The sequence below is a fragment of the Eretmochelys imbricata genome, chromosome 3 (genome assembly GCF_965152235.1).
Source record: "Eretmochelys imbricata isolate rEreImb1 chromosome 3, rEreImb1.hap1, whole genome shotgun sequence".
NCBI classification, from domain to species: domain Eukaryota; kingdom Metazoa; phylum Chordata; order Testudines; family Cheloniidae; genus Eretmochelys; species Eretmochelys imbricata.
In genome coordinates, this window is record NC_135574.1 from 113510165 (window position 1) to 113530772 (window position 20608).

Genomic DNA, 20608 nt, shown 5'->3' on the forward strand with positions numbered 1-20608 from the left:
CTTACCAGCCACGCGATCACTCAGACTGTGCATTGTGTAGCTGAAAGGCTAGCTACTCACCATTGTATCCAGATGAAGATATTCTAGTGTACTCATGGACTGATTGGACTGCAATGGGATTAGAGGGTGCTCTACACATGTGAGAAGTCAAGCTATTAGGGCATAATAACTAAGGTCCCAATCCCACAAGGTAATTTGTGCAGGAGGCCCATGGTTCCAGTGTGGAACCACATTGTGGGACCTTAAAGTGGGCATGGTGCATATTAAGATCAACTTCTATCAGTCAATTGTAACACCAAACTAAGCCAAAAATAAGTTGTTTAGCCTCCTACAAAATGGCCATTCAAAATTATCTTTCACTTTATAATAAAAGCTAAGGCATAAGAACGAGTAATCAAAATTCTGGTGGAAAAAGTATTTATTAAAAACATTGTAGAAAGGGCTCCTTGTTACAAAAGCTAGTATTGAATAATAATATTGAAAAGTTAGGCGTTTTTATGATAGCTGTTGGGTAACACTTAGATTTAGTACTCCATTAATTTGGACAAAACTCATGACTAAAGCTTTGTCAAAAATTGTTTATCATATGAAATTGACCTTAATAGGATAATGCTTGTCAGATGTCTGTCCAGCACCCATAAAGACTAACTTATAAACAATTTTTTCAACAAATCAGAAGTGTACAGGCACAATGTCCACATCAAATTTTAACGTGCCTATATCAGTGTTGTTAGCATTGTCTTAGATTACTACAGCTTCAAGATTTTTAGACTCTTATGGGACTTAACCATTCACCATTTAAACAGTCCTTTTTGCATTTCACTTAACTCTGTTTCCCTTTCTAGTTGTCATGCACCAGCATAACAATTGCATTTCTAATAGTGTCTGGGGATCTTTAAATATAAAAATTTCAAATAAAAAAAAGTAATATTTCTGTCTTTAAAAGAACATAAGAATCCTAAATTTTGGCCTTGAATGAATACTTTAGTGTTATTACAGTAGCATGAACATTAAGGGACTTCAAAGCTATCGTAACACCCTTAGAACATTTAAAATACAATTTATTTCCCTACTGATTGTTTTTTTTTGCTTGCCAAATAAGAAATGCAAAAGGTAGTGGGCAATAAAGAAGGGTGCACTTACATAACATATGGTAAATGCTATTTCATTCACTGGATGCATAAGCATCAATGGTGATGGAACAGTTCTCAAGAGCCTTATATAGCTTGTTTTCCCTCTGCATTACTAGGACTGCATTAAAGGCCCCTATGTTACAGGCTTCTGTAAAAGATTTCATTTTTAAAAAATTGGAATCCTCAGGACCTTTCCTGCTAGTTCTCAAGGTAGTTAAACTACTTAAGAGTGTCGCTTTAAAGTATATTCAAGCAAAAAGGTGCCTGTTAACATAAATGGCTTCTGCATCAGTACCACATACTAAACAGGGTCCTAAAACATCCAAGCTATTCACAGATAATGTCTGATTTGGAACTAAATTGGTGATCTCCATGCGGTCCTTGGTAGGATTGTTGCTTAGCCAGGCACTTATTACAGACTGGTTAGCAGTGTGTGATAGAAGTGTAGTACTTCTTCCACCTAAACAAAAAACAAACAAAAAAAAGAACCAGTTAGCTTTGATTTTATTTACTTTAATTCAGGATTGGGGTGGCATATTAAGCATTCAGCGAAAATGGTGGAATACCAAAGTCTGCGTTTCAGATTGAATTGATTTGATGGGCTTAGATGAGTCTCCAGCGGACCAAAATATATTTTGCATTATTTAACTGACAGAAGTCAGTCAGAATAGCTAGTTTTTACTAGCTTTTTACCAGATCTCCCCTCAACTGAGAGCTAATGCCATCATAACAGTAAGGAATCACCTTCCTAGGGTACAATGAGAAATAACATATTAACCTCCTGATTAACTAACTTGCACAGATCCAAGCTTGATTTCAGTTTGAAAGAAGTTTGCTCAGAAGGTATTTTCCTATGTTTATTGCTGCTTTAGATTTGTGTTTAAGATACTGATCCAAATCATCCCATCCCATACTCCCCACCCCCCCCAAATTTCCTGCTTATCCTTTACATAGGATACAGCTGGTTTTGACTTTGCTATGGAAAGAAACAGTCACAAATTTCACAAAATCAGAATTATGATTTCATTACAAGATTAAGATTGGAGGAAGAGATAGACTGAGGGAAAAACTATTTGTTTAGAATCCAGGGTATGTAATAGGCAAACCTGGTACAACTGAGAAGCAGAGTGCAACTAGATTTATTATTTAGTCTCAGTTATATCAGCTTTCCCCGATATAGAAATCCCTCAAACCTCTGAGCCCAGGAGAGAGGAGGATTTACTTCACAAGAAAATCTGAATATTTTCCCTATTTTTAGGTACAGTAATGTTTTGTACTAGAAATTTCCACTGTATTTTACATCAACACTATGTTGTGAGTTTTGTTTCTACATGGAGGTGGAATTTTGTACTCCAGGAATGAGGACAAGAATGAAAACAGAAGGCAGCAGAATCTGACCTTCTTAGTATTAAGTCTCATTTTTCATTAAAATATGTTTCCCCTACAATGATTTGTCTATAGGGCTGTCGATTAATTGCAGTTAACTCATGCACTTAACTCAAAAAATTAATCATGATAATTGCAGTTTTAATCACACTATTAAACAGAATATCAATTTAAATGTATTAAATATTTTTGGATTTTTTCTACATTTTCCAATATATTGATTTCAATTATAACACAGAATATAAAGTGTACACTGATCACTTTCTATTATTTTTCATTACAAATATTTTCACTGTAAAAATGATGAAGAAATAGTATTTTTCAATTCACCTCATACATGTACTGTAGTTTGATCTCTATCGTGAAAGTGCAACTTACAAATGTAATTTTTTTTTGTTACATAATTGCACTCAAAAACAATGTAAAACTTCAGCGCCTACAAGTCCACTCAGCCCTACTTCTTATTCAGCCAATCACTAAGAGAAACATTCGTTTACATTTATGGGAGGCAATGCTTCCTACTTCTTATTTACAATGTCACCTGAAAATGAGAACAGGCATTCACATGTAGCCAGCAATCGCAAGATATTTACATGCCAGATGCACTAAAGATTCATCGTGTTCCATCATGCTTCAACCACCATTCCAGAGGACATGCATCCATGCTGATTACAGACTGTGCTCGATAACGATCCAAAGTGGTGTGGACCAACGCACGTTCATTTTCATCATCTGAATCAGATGCCACCGGCAGAAGGTTTTTCTTTTTTGGTGGTTCGGGTTCTGTAGTTTCCGCATCCGAGTGTTGCTCTTTTAAGACTTCTGAAATCATGCTACACACCTCGTCCCTCTCAGATTTTGGAAGACACTTGAGATTCTTAAGCCTTAGGTCGAGTGCTGTATCTATCTTTAGAAATTTCACATTGATATCATCTTGACGTTTTGTCAAATCTGCAGTGAAAGTTCTTAAAACAAACATGTATTGGGTCATCATCCGAGACTGCTAGAACATGAAATATATGGGAGAATGTGGGTAAAACCGCAGGACACTCCCCCAAGGAGTTCAGTCACAAATTTAATTAACACATTTTAATGAGTGTCATCAGCATGTCCTCTGGAATGGTGGTTGAACCATGACGGGATATGATGCATCTTTAGTGCATCTGGCATGTAAATATCTTGCGATTGCTGGCTACATGTGAATGCCTGTTCTCACTTTCAGGTGACGTTGTAAATAAGAAGGAGGAAACATTACCTCCCATAAATGTAAATGAACTTGTTTCTCTTAGCGATTGGCTGAATAAGAAGTAGGGCTGAGTGGACTTATAGGCTCTGAAGTTTTCCATTGTTCTATTTTTGAATGCCTTTTTTTGTACATAATTCTACATTTGTAAGTTCAACTTTCACAATAAAGAGACTGCACTACAGTACTTGTATGAGGTGAATTGAAAAATATTTCTTTTTACAGTGCAAATATTTGTAATAAAAAATATAAAGTGAGCACTGTACACTTTGTATTCTGTGTTGTAATTGAAATTATTATATTTGAAAATGTAGAAAACATCCAAAAATATTTAAATAAACAATATTATATTACTGTTTAATAGCGCGATTAAGTTTTTTAATCGCTTGGCAGCCCTATTTGTCTAGTTTATTAGACAAGCAATTTCCTTCAACAGGTATACAAAAAGTCTTCCATTTAGTCTCCAATATATTTGTCCAGTTAAAAGACAGACAGTTCCCTTATTCATAGTTCAGTTTCCTTATGTCCTTATTACAGTATTCCAGAATCTTATCCATACCATTCTTTAAGTCTCCCTCAAGGATATATGCAGTTATATGGCCTTCCAAATCAATAAAGCTATGATTTTTGGAAAGTGAACTGGATTTAGCTGTGAAAATTCTAGGTGTGCCCCTTGACCCATTGTTGGTGAGTGCACTCATATCGGATATGAGGTAATATTTAAGGAAACAAGTGAAAGCCCTGAAATTCTCTTGAAGAGGACCACTAAGACCATCTCTTTCTAATAAGAAATAATCATACTCCCATCTTCAACAGCCCTCAATATAAATGATCAGAGTATGGAATAGTGCCCTCAAGCCAATTAATTAACTACTCTGCACGAACTCAGCCTAAGATCTTCACCTTCCTAAAAGGAAGTTTGTGTCAAAAATACTTACCTTGATGGAAAAAAGATGGCTTTTCTGATACATCTGTGGAGGTATCCCAATGCCAAAGAGAGCCATCTTCAGAACATGTAAATAGGTGATCTGGGTTGGAAGGATGGAAGTGAACTTCCCACACTACAAAAGTCAAGCAATTCATGTTTATTACCCATGATTATATAAACAAATCTATATTAAAATAATATCAAAGAGTTTGATTCTCCAAGAAAACAAGGAAATTCCAAATCAAAGTGTTCAGTGTAACTCCTCACTCAATGTACTAGAGATGAACTAAACTGTCTATAGAGCTTCCATTCTGTCTTAACACCCACCAAACCAAAACACAAAACAAAATTAAAACCACACAACCCATACACAAAACCCCCACTTCTTTTGCAATCATTTCTCGGTCATTGCAGAGGCACTGGTGCACCTCAGTCCCTCCTATTCTCTGCCTGTGGCACATCAACAACTTGGCCTCCTCGGAGCTGTAATACTTTGGTCTAATTTCAATTGTTGGGTTTAACGGTTGCTGGGTGGTGTTGATAGCCTGTGACATACAGGAGGTCAGGCGAAATGATTTGAGATTCCTTCTGGCCTTAACCTCCATAACTGACTCAACTTTTAACTGTCACTGTTCTAAATAATGTCTGAGATTACTTTATTTGAGCATAAGCTTTCGTGAGCTACAGCTCACTTCATCGGATGCTGTAGCTCACGAAAGCTTATGCTCAAATAAATTGGTTAGTCTCTAAGGTGCCACAAGTACTCCTTTTCTTTTTGCGAATACAGACTAACACGGCTGCTACTCTGAAACCTGAGATTACTTTATTTGAAAGACTAAAGAATTTTCTCCCTGGTTTACATTGTGCATGATGTATACCCAGTTTCACTGTTTCCCCTGGTTTTGTGGGTCTCTTCTCCTATCTGAAGTTGAATCATCTATTCTACTCCCAGCAATGTGCTAGGTGCCTCATAAAACAAGGCAAAAAGGTCCCCGTCTTGAAGAATTTACAATCTAAATTTAGATAGACAAAAAACAAAGAAGAAGGGGAAAGGACACAAAAATAGGAATGCATTAACTAAGCTATATACACTTCATAAGACTGTACACTTTCCTCCATTCACCTTAATGTTTAAGTTACCTGTGTCCTGCCACACCAAAATTCAATTTGCTTACTTAAAAGTGGAATATATTTTAAAACCCATTTGTATTAGAAGAGAACCCATACTATTGTATCAACTTTCATGAAGTGTCACACATGAAATGTTAGAAAACAAATGCAAGATACAGTAAAATCTCATTAGTTTGCACCAATGGGGGAAATCCAGTGCAAGTTAATGAATGCCAGGACAGGGCAGATGTAAGCGAGAAATAACGCTACTATACTTGCATAATCTTTTCTTGTTATTGAGATCAGTGGTAAGACAAAGACCACCAGAGCCAGGTTATCTAGCCAGTACTCGCTGTAGCTCAGATGGAGTTGTGGAAGAGATCATAGAATCATAGAATATAAGGGTTGGAAGGGACCCCAGAAGTTCATCTAGTCCAACCCCCTGCTTGAAGCGGGACCAATTCCCAGTTAAATCATCCCAGCCAGGGCTTTGTCAAGCCTGACCTTAAAAACCTCTAAGGAAGGAGATTCTACCACCTCCCTAGGTAACGCATTCCAGTGTTTCACCACCCTCATAGTGAAAAAGATTTTCCTAATATCCAATCTAAACCTCCCCCACTGCAACTTGAGACCATTACTCCTCGTTCTGTCATCTGCTAAAAGATGCTAGTAGGCTTCTGTGGGGTGGACCATCAGAAGCCAAGAACTGGACTACTGTCTTTCTAAAAGGTGCACAGGCATAAACCTGATACTTTCACAATCTGCACACTAACTCCCTCTTTACTTATTGCCCCCAAGAGGGCTGTTGGAGCAGCATAGACCAACCTGACCGTACCCTCCAACTCATCAACACTTTTGTATCCGTCTCCCATACTTAACAGCATGCAATTTGATTAGCCAGTAGATTTAATATCACATGCATCACTCTACCCACAGCTAGAACCTGGCTAATATATCAATAAGCAAGCCCCCAAAGTTATGGTTAGTGTGAATTTTTGGGCAAAGTTATACGTTCAATGCAATGGATATACAGAAAACTGGTAGCTTTTCCCCTGCCTCACCCTATTCAAATTAAAAAGCTGAGTGTAATAAGTGTACATTTTCCCCTGTAAGTCAGTGGTTCTCAAACTTTTCTTTTTCGCGGACCACTTGAAAATTGCTGAGGGTCTCGGCAGACCACTTAATGATCTTTCTAAATGTTATTTGTACCGTTAGCTATTGTAAAGCACTTTGGATAAAAGCGCTATATTTAAAAAAAACAACAATTAATGTTTGTTTTGTTCTACAAAGAAAGGAGGGCCATCTCTCCCTGGCAGCTGTAGCCCTGGGGCTGGGGAAAGTCACCTCTTCCTCTGGCCGCCACAGCCCTGCAAGTCCCTAATTCCCCCCACCCCTTTCTTCTTACCCCACTTCCCCCTGCCACTTACCCCCTATTCCTCCCAAGGCTGCCACCTCACATGTACTTCTTTTCCAGGGTCCAGACACCTAATTAGTGGAGCCACGCCTGCACAGCTCCACTAATTAGGTGGGTGGTCCTTCATTCTCTTGTGTGGCCGCCCAGGCGCGCACCTTCGAGGGAACTATCCGCAAACCACCTGAATGGACCACAGTTTGAGAACCTCTGCCATAAACTAAGTTGACATTTAGACGTAAAAGGCAACATTCTCAAAAAAACTTCCGTCCCACTGAAAGTCAATGGGACTTATGATCTTAAATGATGTAGGTGCTTTTGAAAATTTTACCCCAAATCTTTAAATACATTTCTGCAACTCTCAAGGAATATTTCCAGCACAATGTTGTGAAAAAGAGCTACTCCCTCATAGTTAATGCTCTCAGAATTGCCAGTAGAAGTGGTTATGTTTCATCATTTGAGGGTACATCCCAACCACAAAAACGAACGAAAAAAACCTATCCCAAAGAATATTTTTAGAAACTATTTTTTTTAAGTTTCTCTCTTGACTCAGTTGCACATTTTCAAATTTGTCAATTACTATAATCCTGCTCTCAGTGCTTATGTGATTCCTATCAAATGTTAACAGATGTTACATGAGCAAAGGACCACCAATATGCAATTCTTATAGAAACACACAGAGCAATATATGTTTAAAGGCATTATAAGATGCGTTAGACAAAACACAAACCACTTGCTCAATTCTATTTCTTGATTGACTAGACTTTTAGTTAGCCATAACATACAACATTAACCAGCTCCTGTTAGACAAAGAATAAGCGTGGAAGCAAACTGTGTCGATGAACGCACATTTAGTAGCTATAACACAAAAAAGCAGTGTTTAAATATTTCTGGACAAGATTTGGAGATACAATATCTGTTTCTCTTTAGGTTCTTACTTTCAGCTTCATGAGCATTGAGCAGGGACACTGGCATGCTGCCTTGTCTAACATCCCAGATACTCAACATTCCATCTTGGCCACCTGTAGCTACAATATGCTGCTGGTTGGGATGCCTGTCAACACAGTGTAGTGGAATTCTGTCACCTGTCCTGTGAAGAGGGGGAAAACAAAAATAATTTCCTGTTCAAACCATTTTTCCCTCCCAAAGTATTATACTGTTGATCATAATTAATATAATTACCAATTTTGATGTATAATTACCAGGAGTATCTTACTACTGAGGCTAGAACAATTTAACACCCACTGGAACTTGTTTTTTTTATTAAGTTATTGACCACTAATTAGACAGGCACCAGGCTCTGTACCTTGTGGTTTATTATTGACCACCTACAAAAGCTTAATAAATATTTCACTAGAAGTGTAAGGGTCCTTTGTGGTAAGAAGTACAGATAAACTTATATTTACAAAGGGTTGTTACACGTCCATTCCTAATTCCAATTCTAACACACAATAGGCTGCAAAGGGAGTTTTAGTCACTCACCCACTAGATAAGCCTGATTCTCCATTGACATCAGTGGGATTCTGATCAGGCCCTATATTTCAATTTCTTACCTACCTCACGAAGCACAGGGAATTAGTGTTCATAAAGCACTCTGAAGGCTAAAAGTACCAAGTGTTACACAATGCTGTTTTCCTAACCAGAAATCTACTGTATTCAGAGGAGATGGGAGAAAAATTTCTATAGATGTAAACACTGCAGTTCTCCAATTACAATATCCAAATTCAATTATGTATCACCTGTTATCAAGAAAGTATAGTCCAAGAGATTTATATGTAATAGATTTTGTTTTCTTGTTTAAAATGTCTTTACTGGAAAATACAAGCTGAAAATAAAAAGCTTACAAGGAAAATATTTGAGATGGCTCGTTTCTTTGCTGTCTGAAGTCCCATATTTTTAACTGTCCAATTGAATTTACTGTCAAAATCTCAGTTGTGCGAAGGAAAGTCACTGCATGGAGTGTACTGCTATCTGCGTTTTCTGCGAGAGGAAGAGATTAGGAAAATATTGATTAAACAACGAATGTTTCAAACTAAGTGCTTGCACTATTAACATCTATTTTCCTTTTATCTGTCAAAAACCCATGGTCTGCAGATTAAACTTCACCAGTTTTCAAAGCAGCTGCTCTTGAAACTCACTGCTAAGAACATCCTTCCTCCCCCTTTATATATAATAGAGTTTTCCAATATGCTCTAGCTTCCTCTATGTCCACAATGTGTTTGTATTGATACACCATCTCCCGAAGTCTATCGAGGAAGCCATTTCCCTAACCTGAATTCCCTACTATGAGTTTGTTTAAACAAAGTTATTGAACCAGATTTTTAATTTTATTTTTACTGGGTTTATAAAAAATTAAGTAATACTTGAAGGTACATAGGAGAAGATATGCATGCTCTACAGACCATCTAGTTTGTTACTGACAGTCAGGTTATTGGTCTGTGCTTTATAAATTGAATTATTTTAGAAGAATCAGATCTAATTTTTGACTTGGGAAGATTTACTACAAGTGGTTGACAAAAGGAAGTCATTTAGTCAGTGTTTGTGGCATGCGCCATTGCTTTGCAACAGACCTTTTCAAAAAGGATATATTGTATATCCCAAGCCATTGTTTCACAACTGGAGGCTGTGAAGCTTTTCATAGTGTGATTCTGTGTTCCATAAGAGCCACAACTCCAGCTACTATGATAAATTAAGCAGCTGTCTACAAAAGGATTTCAGTGCCATTTCATCAATCTTTACCAATAGGTGACTTATTATTCAACCACCACCACCTACAGGATGCCCATCCAGCAGGTCATCTGTCCTTCAATAGGTCTTCTCTACAACAGCACCGCCCACTATTGTTAACCCCATAGTTAGGGTTAAAAATATTTGTTTTTCATTAAAATATTTCAAGAGTGCTTTACGAACACCATCATTTACCTTCAAAGATGAAAGCCAAATCTAGCAGCATTTGGTCACTCTTTTGGAGTTTAGAAGACAGTGCCTTAATTGACTGACTTACGCTATGTGTCCTTATTAACTTATGTTTTCTGTATTGCTCATACTTTGTTTTTTACTGTAATGGAATATTGTGTATAAAAGGTGTACTGGTCTCCTTTTTAGATGCTTTTGCATTGTACTTGTTAATTCATGCTTAAGATGAAACAAAAATTCTTCAGGAGGTATCCCTATTTTTCTTTTATGGAGATTACCTGAATTGTATAGCTATCATGTTAAGCATGCATTTAAATGAATGTGTTCTTTTGTGTTCAACTGAGAGTAGACAACCAGAGAATATTCTTTAAAAGTGAACTAGACTACAGTTTGTGCATACTGCACAAACACAGGAAAGGCCAATTCCATTAAAACTTCAGCATATACTAACTACAAGAAGAATTTAGAAAGTTTGCACCCTTTTAGCATGACTTAATATCTGCCTTTTATATATTTACATAGACTTCCCCTCTAGTTTTTCTTCTGAAGATAGTAGCTTTGCAATCTATTCAATCAGAAATAGAGAGGAATTACATTCCTGAACAATGTGCTTATTCATAAATAAATTAGAACAGCAGTTAGCACAGTTGCCCAATTGAAGTTTATTAAGTTCAACTTCAATTGCATATTAATTTAGTGTGTATTTCACTTTGAAATTTCACTGAAGGCTATTTCTTATAGGGAACCCCATCTTAAGACCATTCCGATATATCCTCTCATTTCCCCTATCCATACTAGAGAAGCAAGTTTTGCTCGTCCACTGAGTGTCACTTAAGACAAGTTTCACTGACAAGGAAATTTGTCCATACAATCTAAACAAAAAATACATTCTGGCACATTATTTCTTTTCCCCACATACTCTGTCTCTTTATAAAAAACTATTTCCCTTTTATTGCTATTTCCCTATTATTCCCTTTTGTGTTCTGATGTATATTAAGTGCATGCCCTCCAGTAGAACTTACTGCAAATTGTCATAATTTAGCACTTTACTATTTAGCATATATTGGACATATTAGCTAAACAGTAAATTCCCCTTTTATTAGGAATTAGTGGTAAATAATCCTATATCTATATTTCAGTTTTTTCTAATAGTAAGGTTTTTTTTAAGTGTGCAGAATTTATGTGGGTTAAATCATCTGAACAAAACAATTACACATTTAATACGATGTCTGTTATAAATCGTCACCCTGTCTCGTGTTCCATAGCAGAGACAGAAATAGAATTCTCGGTCTAGAAGAGATTAAAAATCTCTTACAGGAATTCCCAACAGAACATTACCATCCCCATCACATATTTTTAGGATACATCTTGTGTATTTCTATAGTGTCTTTCACATAAGACGATCCCAAAACACTTTGCCCATTAGCTTACTCATTATAGTTTGGATTCCTTCATCTACCAAAAATGCAACTACATCTGGGGTGAATCACAACAGCTGTTTAACAGTGCAATTTCAGATAAAAAGTGAAACATACCACGTCCAGCTGGAACTGCCTGGGAAGTAAAAGAATGTTATCAACTTAACAAAAAAAAACCTGAAAATATTTTTTAGATACCATTTAAGTGGGGGACTTACTCAATATTACTGTAACAGAAAGATTAGAGAAACATTTCTTTTTCAGTTTGTTTACTTTGTAAATTTCACTTCTTATATGGTTGTTTCTTTTGTGTGAATGGGGTTTTCCCCACAGACAGAAAATGTAATTGCAAAACCAGAGAAAATGGCAAGAGAACTGAAGGACCAATATAGTACCAGAAGCTAATTTTTTTTAATTTATAGTGTTCCTTTAGGTAGACATAAAACAAAAACATTCCTACATTTTTGGTCTGTCACCTGATGAGTAGAGACTGAAATTCTTTAGACCACATTTGTTAAAAAGGATTATTTGGCCTACCTATAGTTCTCACAGCCTCCCTGTGGTCAGCTCTGAAAAGATTTATTCGACCATCTTCTCCAACAGTGACAATTTCTGGGTTGTTGCAGATGACCCCTGTACATGACGCTCCACCATAGAAAGGTGTATCTGGATCCACATGGTAATGGGCCCTCTCCCATTGTTGGTTTACAGATAAAGTCTAAGAAGTAAAGAGGAGAATTTATCAATAGTACTAACCAACAATCCTGTGACGCTGTTAGAGACCAAAGCTTCTGAAATATTTAAAGAAGTTGGATCAGAAACTAGTTCTGATACAACCAGGGCACACACTACATTATTTCAAGGGTTGTTCACATCATTACAGATCAGATCTGTCATTCCCCTTTAATCCCCAATGCACAACCCTGCATTGCAGCCACTATCCTTCTGGGCATGATGGACCAGACCAAGCTCTCTTCTCAGCTCCATCACTGGAGCTTCCTAACAGGGACATGTTGAATAGCAATAGCTCTAGAAAGCGTAAGAATCCTGCCAGACAAGAAACGGAATCTATTTACATATTTATTTTTATGATCAGAGACATGTATTTCAACACAGTGATATTTATCAGGGATATAGGGTCTTCATGAGGTCTGGATACTGAGCATAGACTTTTGAGATCAAATAATTGGTTTATGGCAGTAAAGAAGTCAATTTATTGCCAAAAAACCCTCTCTCATTTAGTTGTTCTCAGAACTACATAATAAAGTAAAACAAATACTGAAAGTTAATTTACAGGTGGAACTGTAGAGTTCTCAGATATTGCCTGTCTTTCTATCAGACAGCATGTTCATCAGGAAATAAATCCAACAGTTACGAAACATCCTGTTTAGCTAAGTGTGTACTTGCTTTATAAATTCAGGTTATATCTAAGTTCTAGACTCATACATGTTCTCTTTAAAAACAAAACAAACAAAAACAACAAATAGGCCAATATTCTTTCAGAAGTATGGCAACTACTACACGAATCAAGTAACATACCATTGTAACTTTTATATATGCATAAACATTCAATGAACAGACTATTTGCTGACATATTCATGTAAGGAAGGAGTCTGACTAGAACAGAGATGGGCAAACTACATCCCGTGGAACCCTCCTGCCCAGCCTCTGAGCTCCTGGCCCAGGAGTGTAGCCCGGGCCCTTGCCCCGCAGCCTCAGCACGCCATTCTGCCGGTGTATCTAGTGTAGTGCTCCATGTAGGAATGTGCTACTGATAGCAGTTATGGAGAGCAATTTACTACACTACACCAGTGCAACGCTCTGGGCAGCCAGCCACCAGTGCTCTGCGGTAAGGGGCCAGGGGGTGTTGGATAGAGGGCAGGGGAGTTCGGGGTGGTGGTCAGGGGGCGGGGGTGTGGATGGTGTCGGGGAACGGGGGTGGGGGGCAGCACAGCCACCTCTAACCTGCCCTCCATACAATTTCTGAAACCCAATGTGGCCCTCAGGCCAAAAAGTTTGCCCGCTCCTGGTCTAGAACATGGCTCTTCATATAATCCTACATGAGTCATCTGTCAAACAACCATAAGGTCCGCTGGATTGGTTTAGATGAAATAAAGGGCCCAAAGATGTTAACATGACCCAGTCACTATTCAACACCGAACAGTACTAAACAAGGCCTGGAGTTCTGGTATACATACACCAGCTTAGTACCATGGCAAACACACCATTAAAAATCCTTTTAACCTTTTATTAAAAGATACATGAGACAGAAAAACAGTTAAAGCATTTGAAATGTAAAGTATTAAGTAAGGATTTTATTTTAACAAGCTTTCTTGCTCCCTTTCCTTTTAACTGGAGAAAGGAAAACCCCCTTCTTTGACAGTCTCTTATATGGTATTAAAAACTGTAATAACTTCCCTTTTGGGGGAAAAGAAAAGAAGCTGGTTAAAATGGTCTGAACTGTCGTTGCTGCTGTTGTTCAAGTCCAAAACTTTCAGGGAAAAAAGAAGAGGTTAATTGAGATGAGCTGCAGCAGTTGTCAAAGTCCAATCCCATTTCATTCTAGGTAGGGTTTGGGATTCAGCTAGAACTGAGTGAGGTGGTGTTGTCATCAGTATTCTTCTCTTTGGCTTGGTCTGATCAGAACATCCCTCAGGTTTAGGACAAAAAAGTTCCAGAGTGCAGAAGACAGTTGGGGGTGACAGCCATGATGGTGGAGCTTGCTCCAGTTGCCGACATCTGTTTTTATTTTTGTTTTTTCCACACAAAAAATTCTCTTTTAATGACCCAAAAAGGGAACAATCGGTGGAATACCCCATTCCCTCATTATTTTGTTTATTAATTAGACTTAGTATTTGACACACCATTTTTGGATTAACAACTTTTGGCTTTACATTCTGTGTTGAACATAATTCAAAGATTGTGTTAAAATTATACTTGTTAACTTGTCCTTTTTGTTTAGACTAATTTAGTTATGCTATCTGCTTTTTATATCTTTTCCTATTACCATTTGTTATTATGGGTTATTGCAATCTCTTATGAACATATGCATACTTTCTACAATAAAGTTCACAATTTAGGTAAATGTGTAAGCCCAGTTGTTACCACAGGTCCATTTATATAAGTACTATCTGACTATTCTCCATATTTTAAAAATTAGCCTAATTCTTGCTTTACAGATTTTAGTACTCATGAGTTCATTTGCTTCACGTTTTGATAGTTCTGAGAAGTCATGTCTCTGTTAACACTGAAATGATTTGTACTATAAGCAAGGAGCAGCTGAAACCAAGTGCAAGTTATGTCTACAGCAAGTTATTTACCTGATTATTTTGATGGTGACGGAAAATTGTTACATTTCCTGTTGATGAAGCAGCTACAATTCTTTCCTGGTCAAAAAACTAAGAAGAAATATTTTAAGCTTGCTACAGTTTGAGGACATTATCAAAGAAACACAAGTGATTTGAATTTGCAGCAGTCTTACTCATTGTTAGATAATCTCAGAATGTACACATGCAAAAACTGATGTTTGGAAATTGATTTACACAATAACCCCCAGGAAGAAATTATTTCATTCTCAATATTCTGATATTCTATTGATACTTAAAATTTTCTTAAAAAGTGGTGTTAAATCCTTATTAAAAAAAGAAAAACAACAGCCATTGAATATAACTATTTTACCTGCATGTCCATAACATCACCATGGTGTCTGATATCGCATAACAGCTGTGGTTCTCCTTGATACTCCCCATTGGGACCCAAACTTCCAAAGTCTCCAACAGACCAAACAGAGATCTTGTTTTCCTGTATGACAAGAGTGAAGCTAGCTTATTTTAAAATATTTTAAGACACTCTTGTCAATAAGTCAGCTGAGACAAGGTGGGTGAGAACATTTTTATTGGACTAAATTCTGTTGGTAAAAGAAACAAGCTTGTCTTTTTGAGCAAGTTGGTCCAATAAAAGATATTACCTCATCCACCTTCTCTCTCATGGGACCAACAAACACATCTACAGCTATGCCAGAAACAATAAGTCAGCTCAACTTTTTCTCTCTTCCCAAAGAGACTACCTTGGGAAAATAAACAAGCTGTCGTATTTTCATAGAGGTAGATTAAATACATTCAAAGCACCTGGAGAAAATTAACATACCATAATTTTTTTTGTACTTACACAGCTTATTAATCCTGCAAAATGCTAAGCAATTAATGGAATCTACATAACCAGTTAAATGCAGCTCTCTCTAAGGAGAAGAGAGCCAACCAACCAGCACACACCAAAAGGAAGAGGAATGTTTGGTCGTGGAACTAGGCAAAGAAACAAACACACAGTGTCCAGCAAGGAGCTTTAGCCTCCATGAAGAGAAACTAGGAGCTTAGTTCTTAAAACCTCACACAACTCGATGTATGGTGCTCAATTTATTGAACTGAGAAAGATGAACGTCTCTGTTCAACCTACCAGGAATTGAAAATACTGAATGCATCCGATGAAGTGAGCTGTAGCTCACGAAAGCTCATGCTCAAATACATCTGTTAGCCTCTAAGGTGGCACAAGTCCTCCTTTTCTTTTTGCGGACACAGACTAACGGGGCTGCTACTCTGAAACCTGAAAATACACAGAGAACCACTCCGGCCCCGGCGCAGGAGGCTTCGAGGAGGTCCCAGCGCTTCAGCACCAGGGCACCGCCAGCGCCCCCCCGCAGCGTGGTGAGGCGGAGGGTCCGGGCACAGCTCTGAGGGTGGGGGACCCGCTGGGCACCGCCGCAGCATGAGGCGCAGCACCCCGCGACTTGTACCGCTGTTACACACTCGCGCCGCTCGGCCGCCTCTCAGCCTGCCCGGGGGGGCGGAGGGGGGGCAATAAAGGGCGCGAGCCAGGCAGAGCCGAGCGAGCCACACGTTCGAGTAACGGCCACAGGAACTGGGGCCCGGCCACACGGGCAGGGGCGCGGCAGCAGCACGAGCCGGGGCGGGAGGGGATTTGGGGGCGCAGCGCGCGGGGCTGCCCCGGGGCCGGTACCTCGTTGTCCCAGGAGCCGGTAGCGAAGAGCTCGGGCGGCTGCAGGGCGGCAGCGGGCACCGGCCGCCAGCGAGTCTTACTGATCTTCTGGGACACGAACTTGGCGGAAAAATCCTCCATGACGGCAGCAGCGAGAGACACCAGCACTACGGAGCGGTAACCAGCTTCGACCGCAGCACCCCGATGGGCTCCCGCCTCCTCCTCCCCAAACAGTCTCGCGGATTGGCTGAAGCCGCCCGGTAGACAGCGGAAGGACAAACCTCCTCCGCGGTGGCGGCTGCGCTCAGACGCGGGCGGGAACTGCTGGGGTGGGGGGAGATGAAACGTTGCCTGGGGGCGGGGCCGCGCTGTCAGTCCTGCCTGCTTCCCGAGACAGGTTCGTGCGCCTGTGTCACTTTGCACTGACAGCGCATCCAAACCCAAACACGGCTGCACAAAAATCTCAAACAGGATCCCGCTGTCCACATTTACGGTGTAGGGTGCCAGATCTGGACCTGCTGATTAGCCAGTAATACCCAACACTTCATTAGAGAAAAGCATAGATAGCCCTTGGAGAAAAAGGAAGGGCCGGTTTCACATCTGCACTTCAACTGTCAGGTCAACATTTTCAGAAGAGTGCGTTGGTGTAAAGGTCAACAATGCAGACAGAGCTTAGCACTAGGAAGTCCAACACTGTTATCATACTAAATTATTCCAAGGCCAGAAGGGACCATTATGATCTAGTCTGACCTCCTGTATAAAACAGCCATAGAACTTCTTCAAAATAATTCCTAGAGAATATCCCTTTGGAAAATATCCAATGATGGAGAATCCACCATGATCTTTGCTAATTGCGGACTATAGTTAATTACACTCACTGTTTAAAATTTACACCTTATTTCCTGTTTGAATTTGTCTGGATTCAACTTCTAGCCATTAGATTATAGAACATCAGGGTTGGAAGGGACCTCAGGAGGTCATCTAGTCCAACCCCCTGCTCGAAGCAGGACCAATCCCCAATTTTTGTCCCAGGTCCCTAAATGGCCCCCTCAAGGATTGAACTCACAACCTTGGATTTAGCAGGCCAATGCTCAAACCACTGAGCTATCCCTCCCCCCTCATGTTATACGTTTCTCTGCTATTCTGAAGAGCTCATTATTAAATATTTGTTCCCCATGTATACATTTGGAGACTTCAATCAAGTCACCCGTTAACCTTCTGTTTGTTAAACTAAATAGATTAAGCTCTTTGAGACTATCACTAAAAGGCATGTTTTCTAATCCTTTAATCATTCTTGCAGCTCTCCTTTGAAGCTTCTCCAATTTATCAACATCCTTCTTGAACTGTGCGCAGTGGAACTGGGCACAGTATTCCATCAGCAGTCACACCACTACCAAATATAAAGGTAAAATAACCTCCCTCTTCCTAATTGAGTTAAGTCCAAAGCAGACTGTGAAGAGTTACAAAGGGATCTCACAAAACTGGGTGACTGGACAACAAAATGGCAGATGAAATTCAATGTTGATAAATACAAAGTAATGCACATTGGAAAACACAATCCCAACTATACATATAAAACGATGGGATTTAAATTAGCTCTGACCATTCAAGAAAGAGATCTTGGAGTCGAGGATAGTTCTCTAAAAACATCCACTCAATGTGCAGCGGCAGTCAAAAAAGCTAACAGAATGTTGGGAATCATTAAAAAAGTGATTGATAATAAGATAGAAAATATCATATATAAATTCATGGTATGCTCACATGTTGAATGCTGTGTGTAGATGTGATCAATCCATCTAAAAAAAGATATACTGGAATTGGAAAAGGGCAACAAAAATGATCAGGGGTATGGAATGGCTTCCATATGAGCAGAGATTAATAAGTCTGGGGACTTTTCAGCTGGGAAAAGAAATGACTAAGGGTGGATATGATAGAGGTCTATAAAATCATGACTGGTGTGGAGAAAGTAAATAATTAAGTATTATTTAATCCTTCTCATAACACAACTAGGGATCACCAAATGAAATTAACATTAACCATAACATAATTAAATTAACCATAAAATTAAATTAACCATTAAATTAAACCATAACATAATTAAATTAACCATAACATAACTAGGGATCACCAAATGAAATTAATAAGCAGCAGGTTTAAAACAAACAAAAGGAAGTATTTCTTCACACAACGCACAGTCAACCTGTGGAACTCTTTGCCAGAGGATGTTGTGAAGTCCAAGACTATAACAGGGTTAAAAAAGAATTAGATAAATTCATGGTGAGTAGGTTCATTAATGGCTATTAGTCAGGATGCGCAGGGATGGTGTCCCTAGCCTCTGTTTGCCAGAAGCCAGGAATGGGCAACAGGGGATGTATCACTTCATGATTACCTGTTTGTTCATTCCCTCTACAGCACCTGGCATTGGCCACTCTTGGAAGACAGGTACTGGGCTAGATGGACTTTTAGTCTGACCCAATATGGCCATTCTTATGTTTTTACGTTCCCCTGTTTATGCATCCCAGGATTGCATTAGCTTTTTTGGTCACAGCATCACACTGCGAGCTCATGGGTCCCAAAAGGTGGACTGCTACCATGTAACATACTGTAGGACAGTGGTCTGCAACCTCTTTACACCCAAGATCACTTTTTGAATTTAAGGGCAAACCAGGATCTGCCCCGCCCTTGGAGGGTGTTTGAATGCAGGAGGGGGCTCTGGGCTGGGGCAGAGTGTTGGGGTATAGGAGGGGGTGTGGGATCCTGGCTCTGAGAGGGGGTCAGGTCTGGTGCCGGGGCTTGGGTACAGGAGGGGGTTCAGGGTGCAGGAGGGGGTATAGGGTGCTGGCTCTGGGAGGAGGGTCAGGGCTGGGGCAGGGGGTACAGGAGGGGGTTTGGGGTGCTGGTTCCGGGAGGGGGCTGGAGTGTGGCCTCCCGCTGGGCGGCACTTATTGCAGGCTGCTCCCGGTTGGCGGTGCAGGGAGGCTAAGGCCAGCTTCCTGCCTGCCCTAGCCCCACGCCGCTCCCGGAAGGGGCTGATGTGCCACTGTGGCTCCTGGTGGGACACATGGCTCCGCGCACTGCCCCTCTCTGCCGGCACCACCCCTCAGCTCCTATTGGCCACAGGTCCCCATTCCCAGCCAATCGGAGCTGCTGGGGGCAGGAGCAGCACACCCAGACCCACCCTACCCCTTCGTCCCCCGGGTCCGCTCTGGCCACTTCTGGGAGTGGTATGGGGCTGGGGCAGGCAGGGAGCAAGCCTGCTTTAGTGGCAGCCCCGCTACACCACCGGAGATCGCAATCGACTGGGAGAGTCCCCAGGATCGACCAGTCAATTGCAATCGACCAGTTGATGACCACTGCTGTGGGACAAGGCCAGTAGTTCTAACATTAAGTCACTAACAACAGTCCTTCAGGTCACAATCAATGCTAGGATAAATATGTTGAGACAGCTCTTTTAGCACTTATGACAAAGGTCAGTATGAGGCTTCAAAACACAGCTGCTCTGGAGGGGACAATGTAGGTTCTACAAATCATGTTGTCAAACTTCAAACAGTCTGGAGGACTCTGGAGTACACAAACTGTTTTACTGTTAATATCTTATTTAGGGTTGCCAATTTTGATTGTATGTATTCTTGGAGGTTTCATCATATGACAATCTTTAATTAAAGATTAAACTTTAATTCTTGGCGACTCCAGGACAGTTCTGGAAAGTTGTCTCATTCCTAGTCTCATTCCTGCTAAATCCATGGAGTCAAAAAAAATTGTTATTTTTTCTGTATTATGGTTATTTTATTTCTTCTTTGCTTCATGAAGATGTGGTCTTCATTTAAATAACCTATGTCCAAGGGTTTTTGGGAGGAAAGGCAGAGGGTTGTAAGTGGCAGTGTATTCATTTGTTTAAGAGAAAGAGAAGGACTTGAATGCATTCTGGTTCTTTACAAAGAATATTGGCATAAAATGTATTCTGTTTTTCTGTTTACTGAATGTGGTTACCAAACATTTTCTGGGATTTGTACATAATTATAGGGGAAACTGGTAGCAACACCTTGATTTTGGTTGTCTAACACTTTCCAT

General features: G+C 39.7%; 1 protein-coding gene across 1 annotated transcript; it reads right to left on the reverse strand.

Moving 5' to 3' along the window:
* Positions 1 to 400: 400 nt before the first annotated feature.
* Positions 401 to 16759, reverse strand: NUP43 (nucleoporin 43). Its single transcript, XM_077813199.1, has 8 exons — positions 16559 to 16759; positions 15224 to 15346; positions 14866 to 14943; positions 12083 to 12263; positions 9056 to 9191; positions 8150 to 8301; positions 4701 to 4823; positions 401 to 1593 (listed from the first exon to the last, which is right to left on the reverse strand). The coding sequence occupies exons 1-8, from the start codon at positions 16676 to 16678 to the stop codon at positions 1382 to 1384; spliced, it is 1125 nt and encodes a 374-aa protein (XP_077669325.1). The 5' UTR covers positions 16679 to 16759; the 3' UTR covers positions 401 to 1381.
* Positions 16760 to 20608: the final 3849 nt, after the last annotated feature.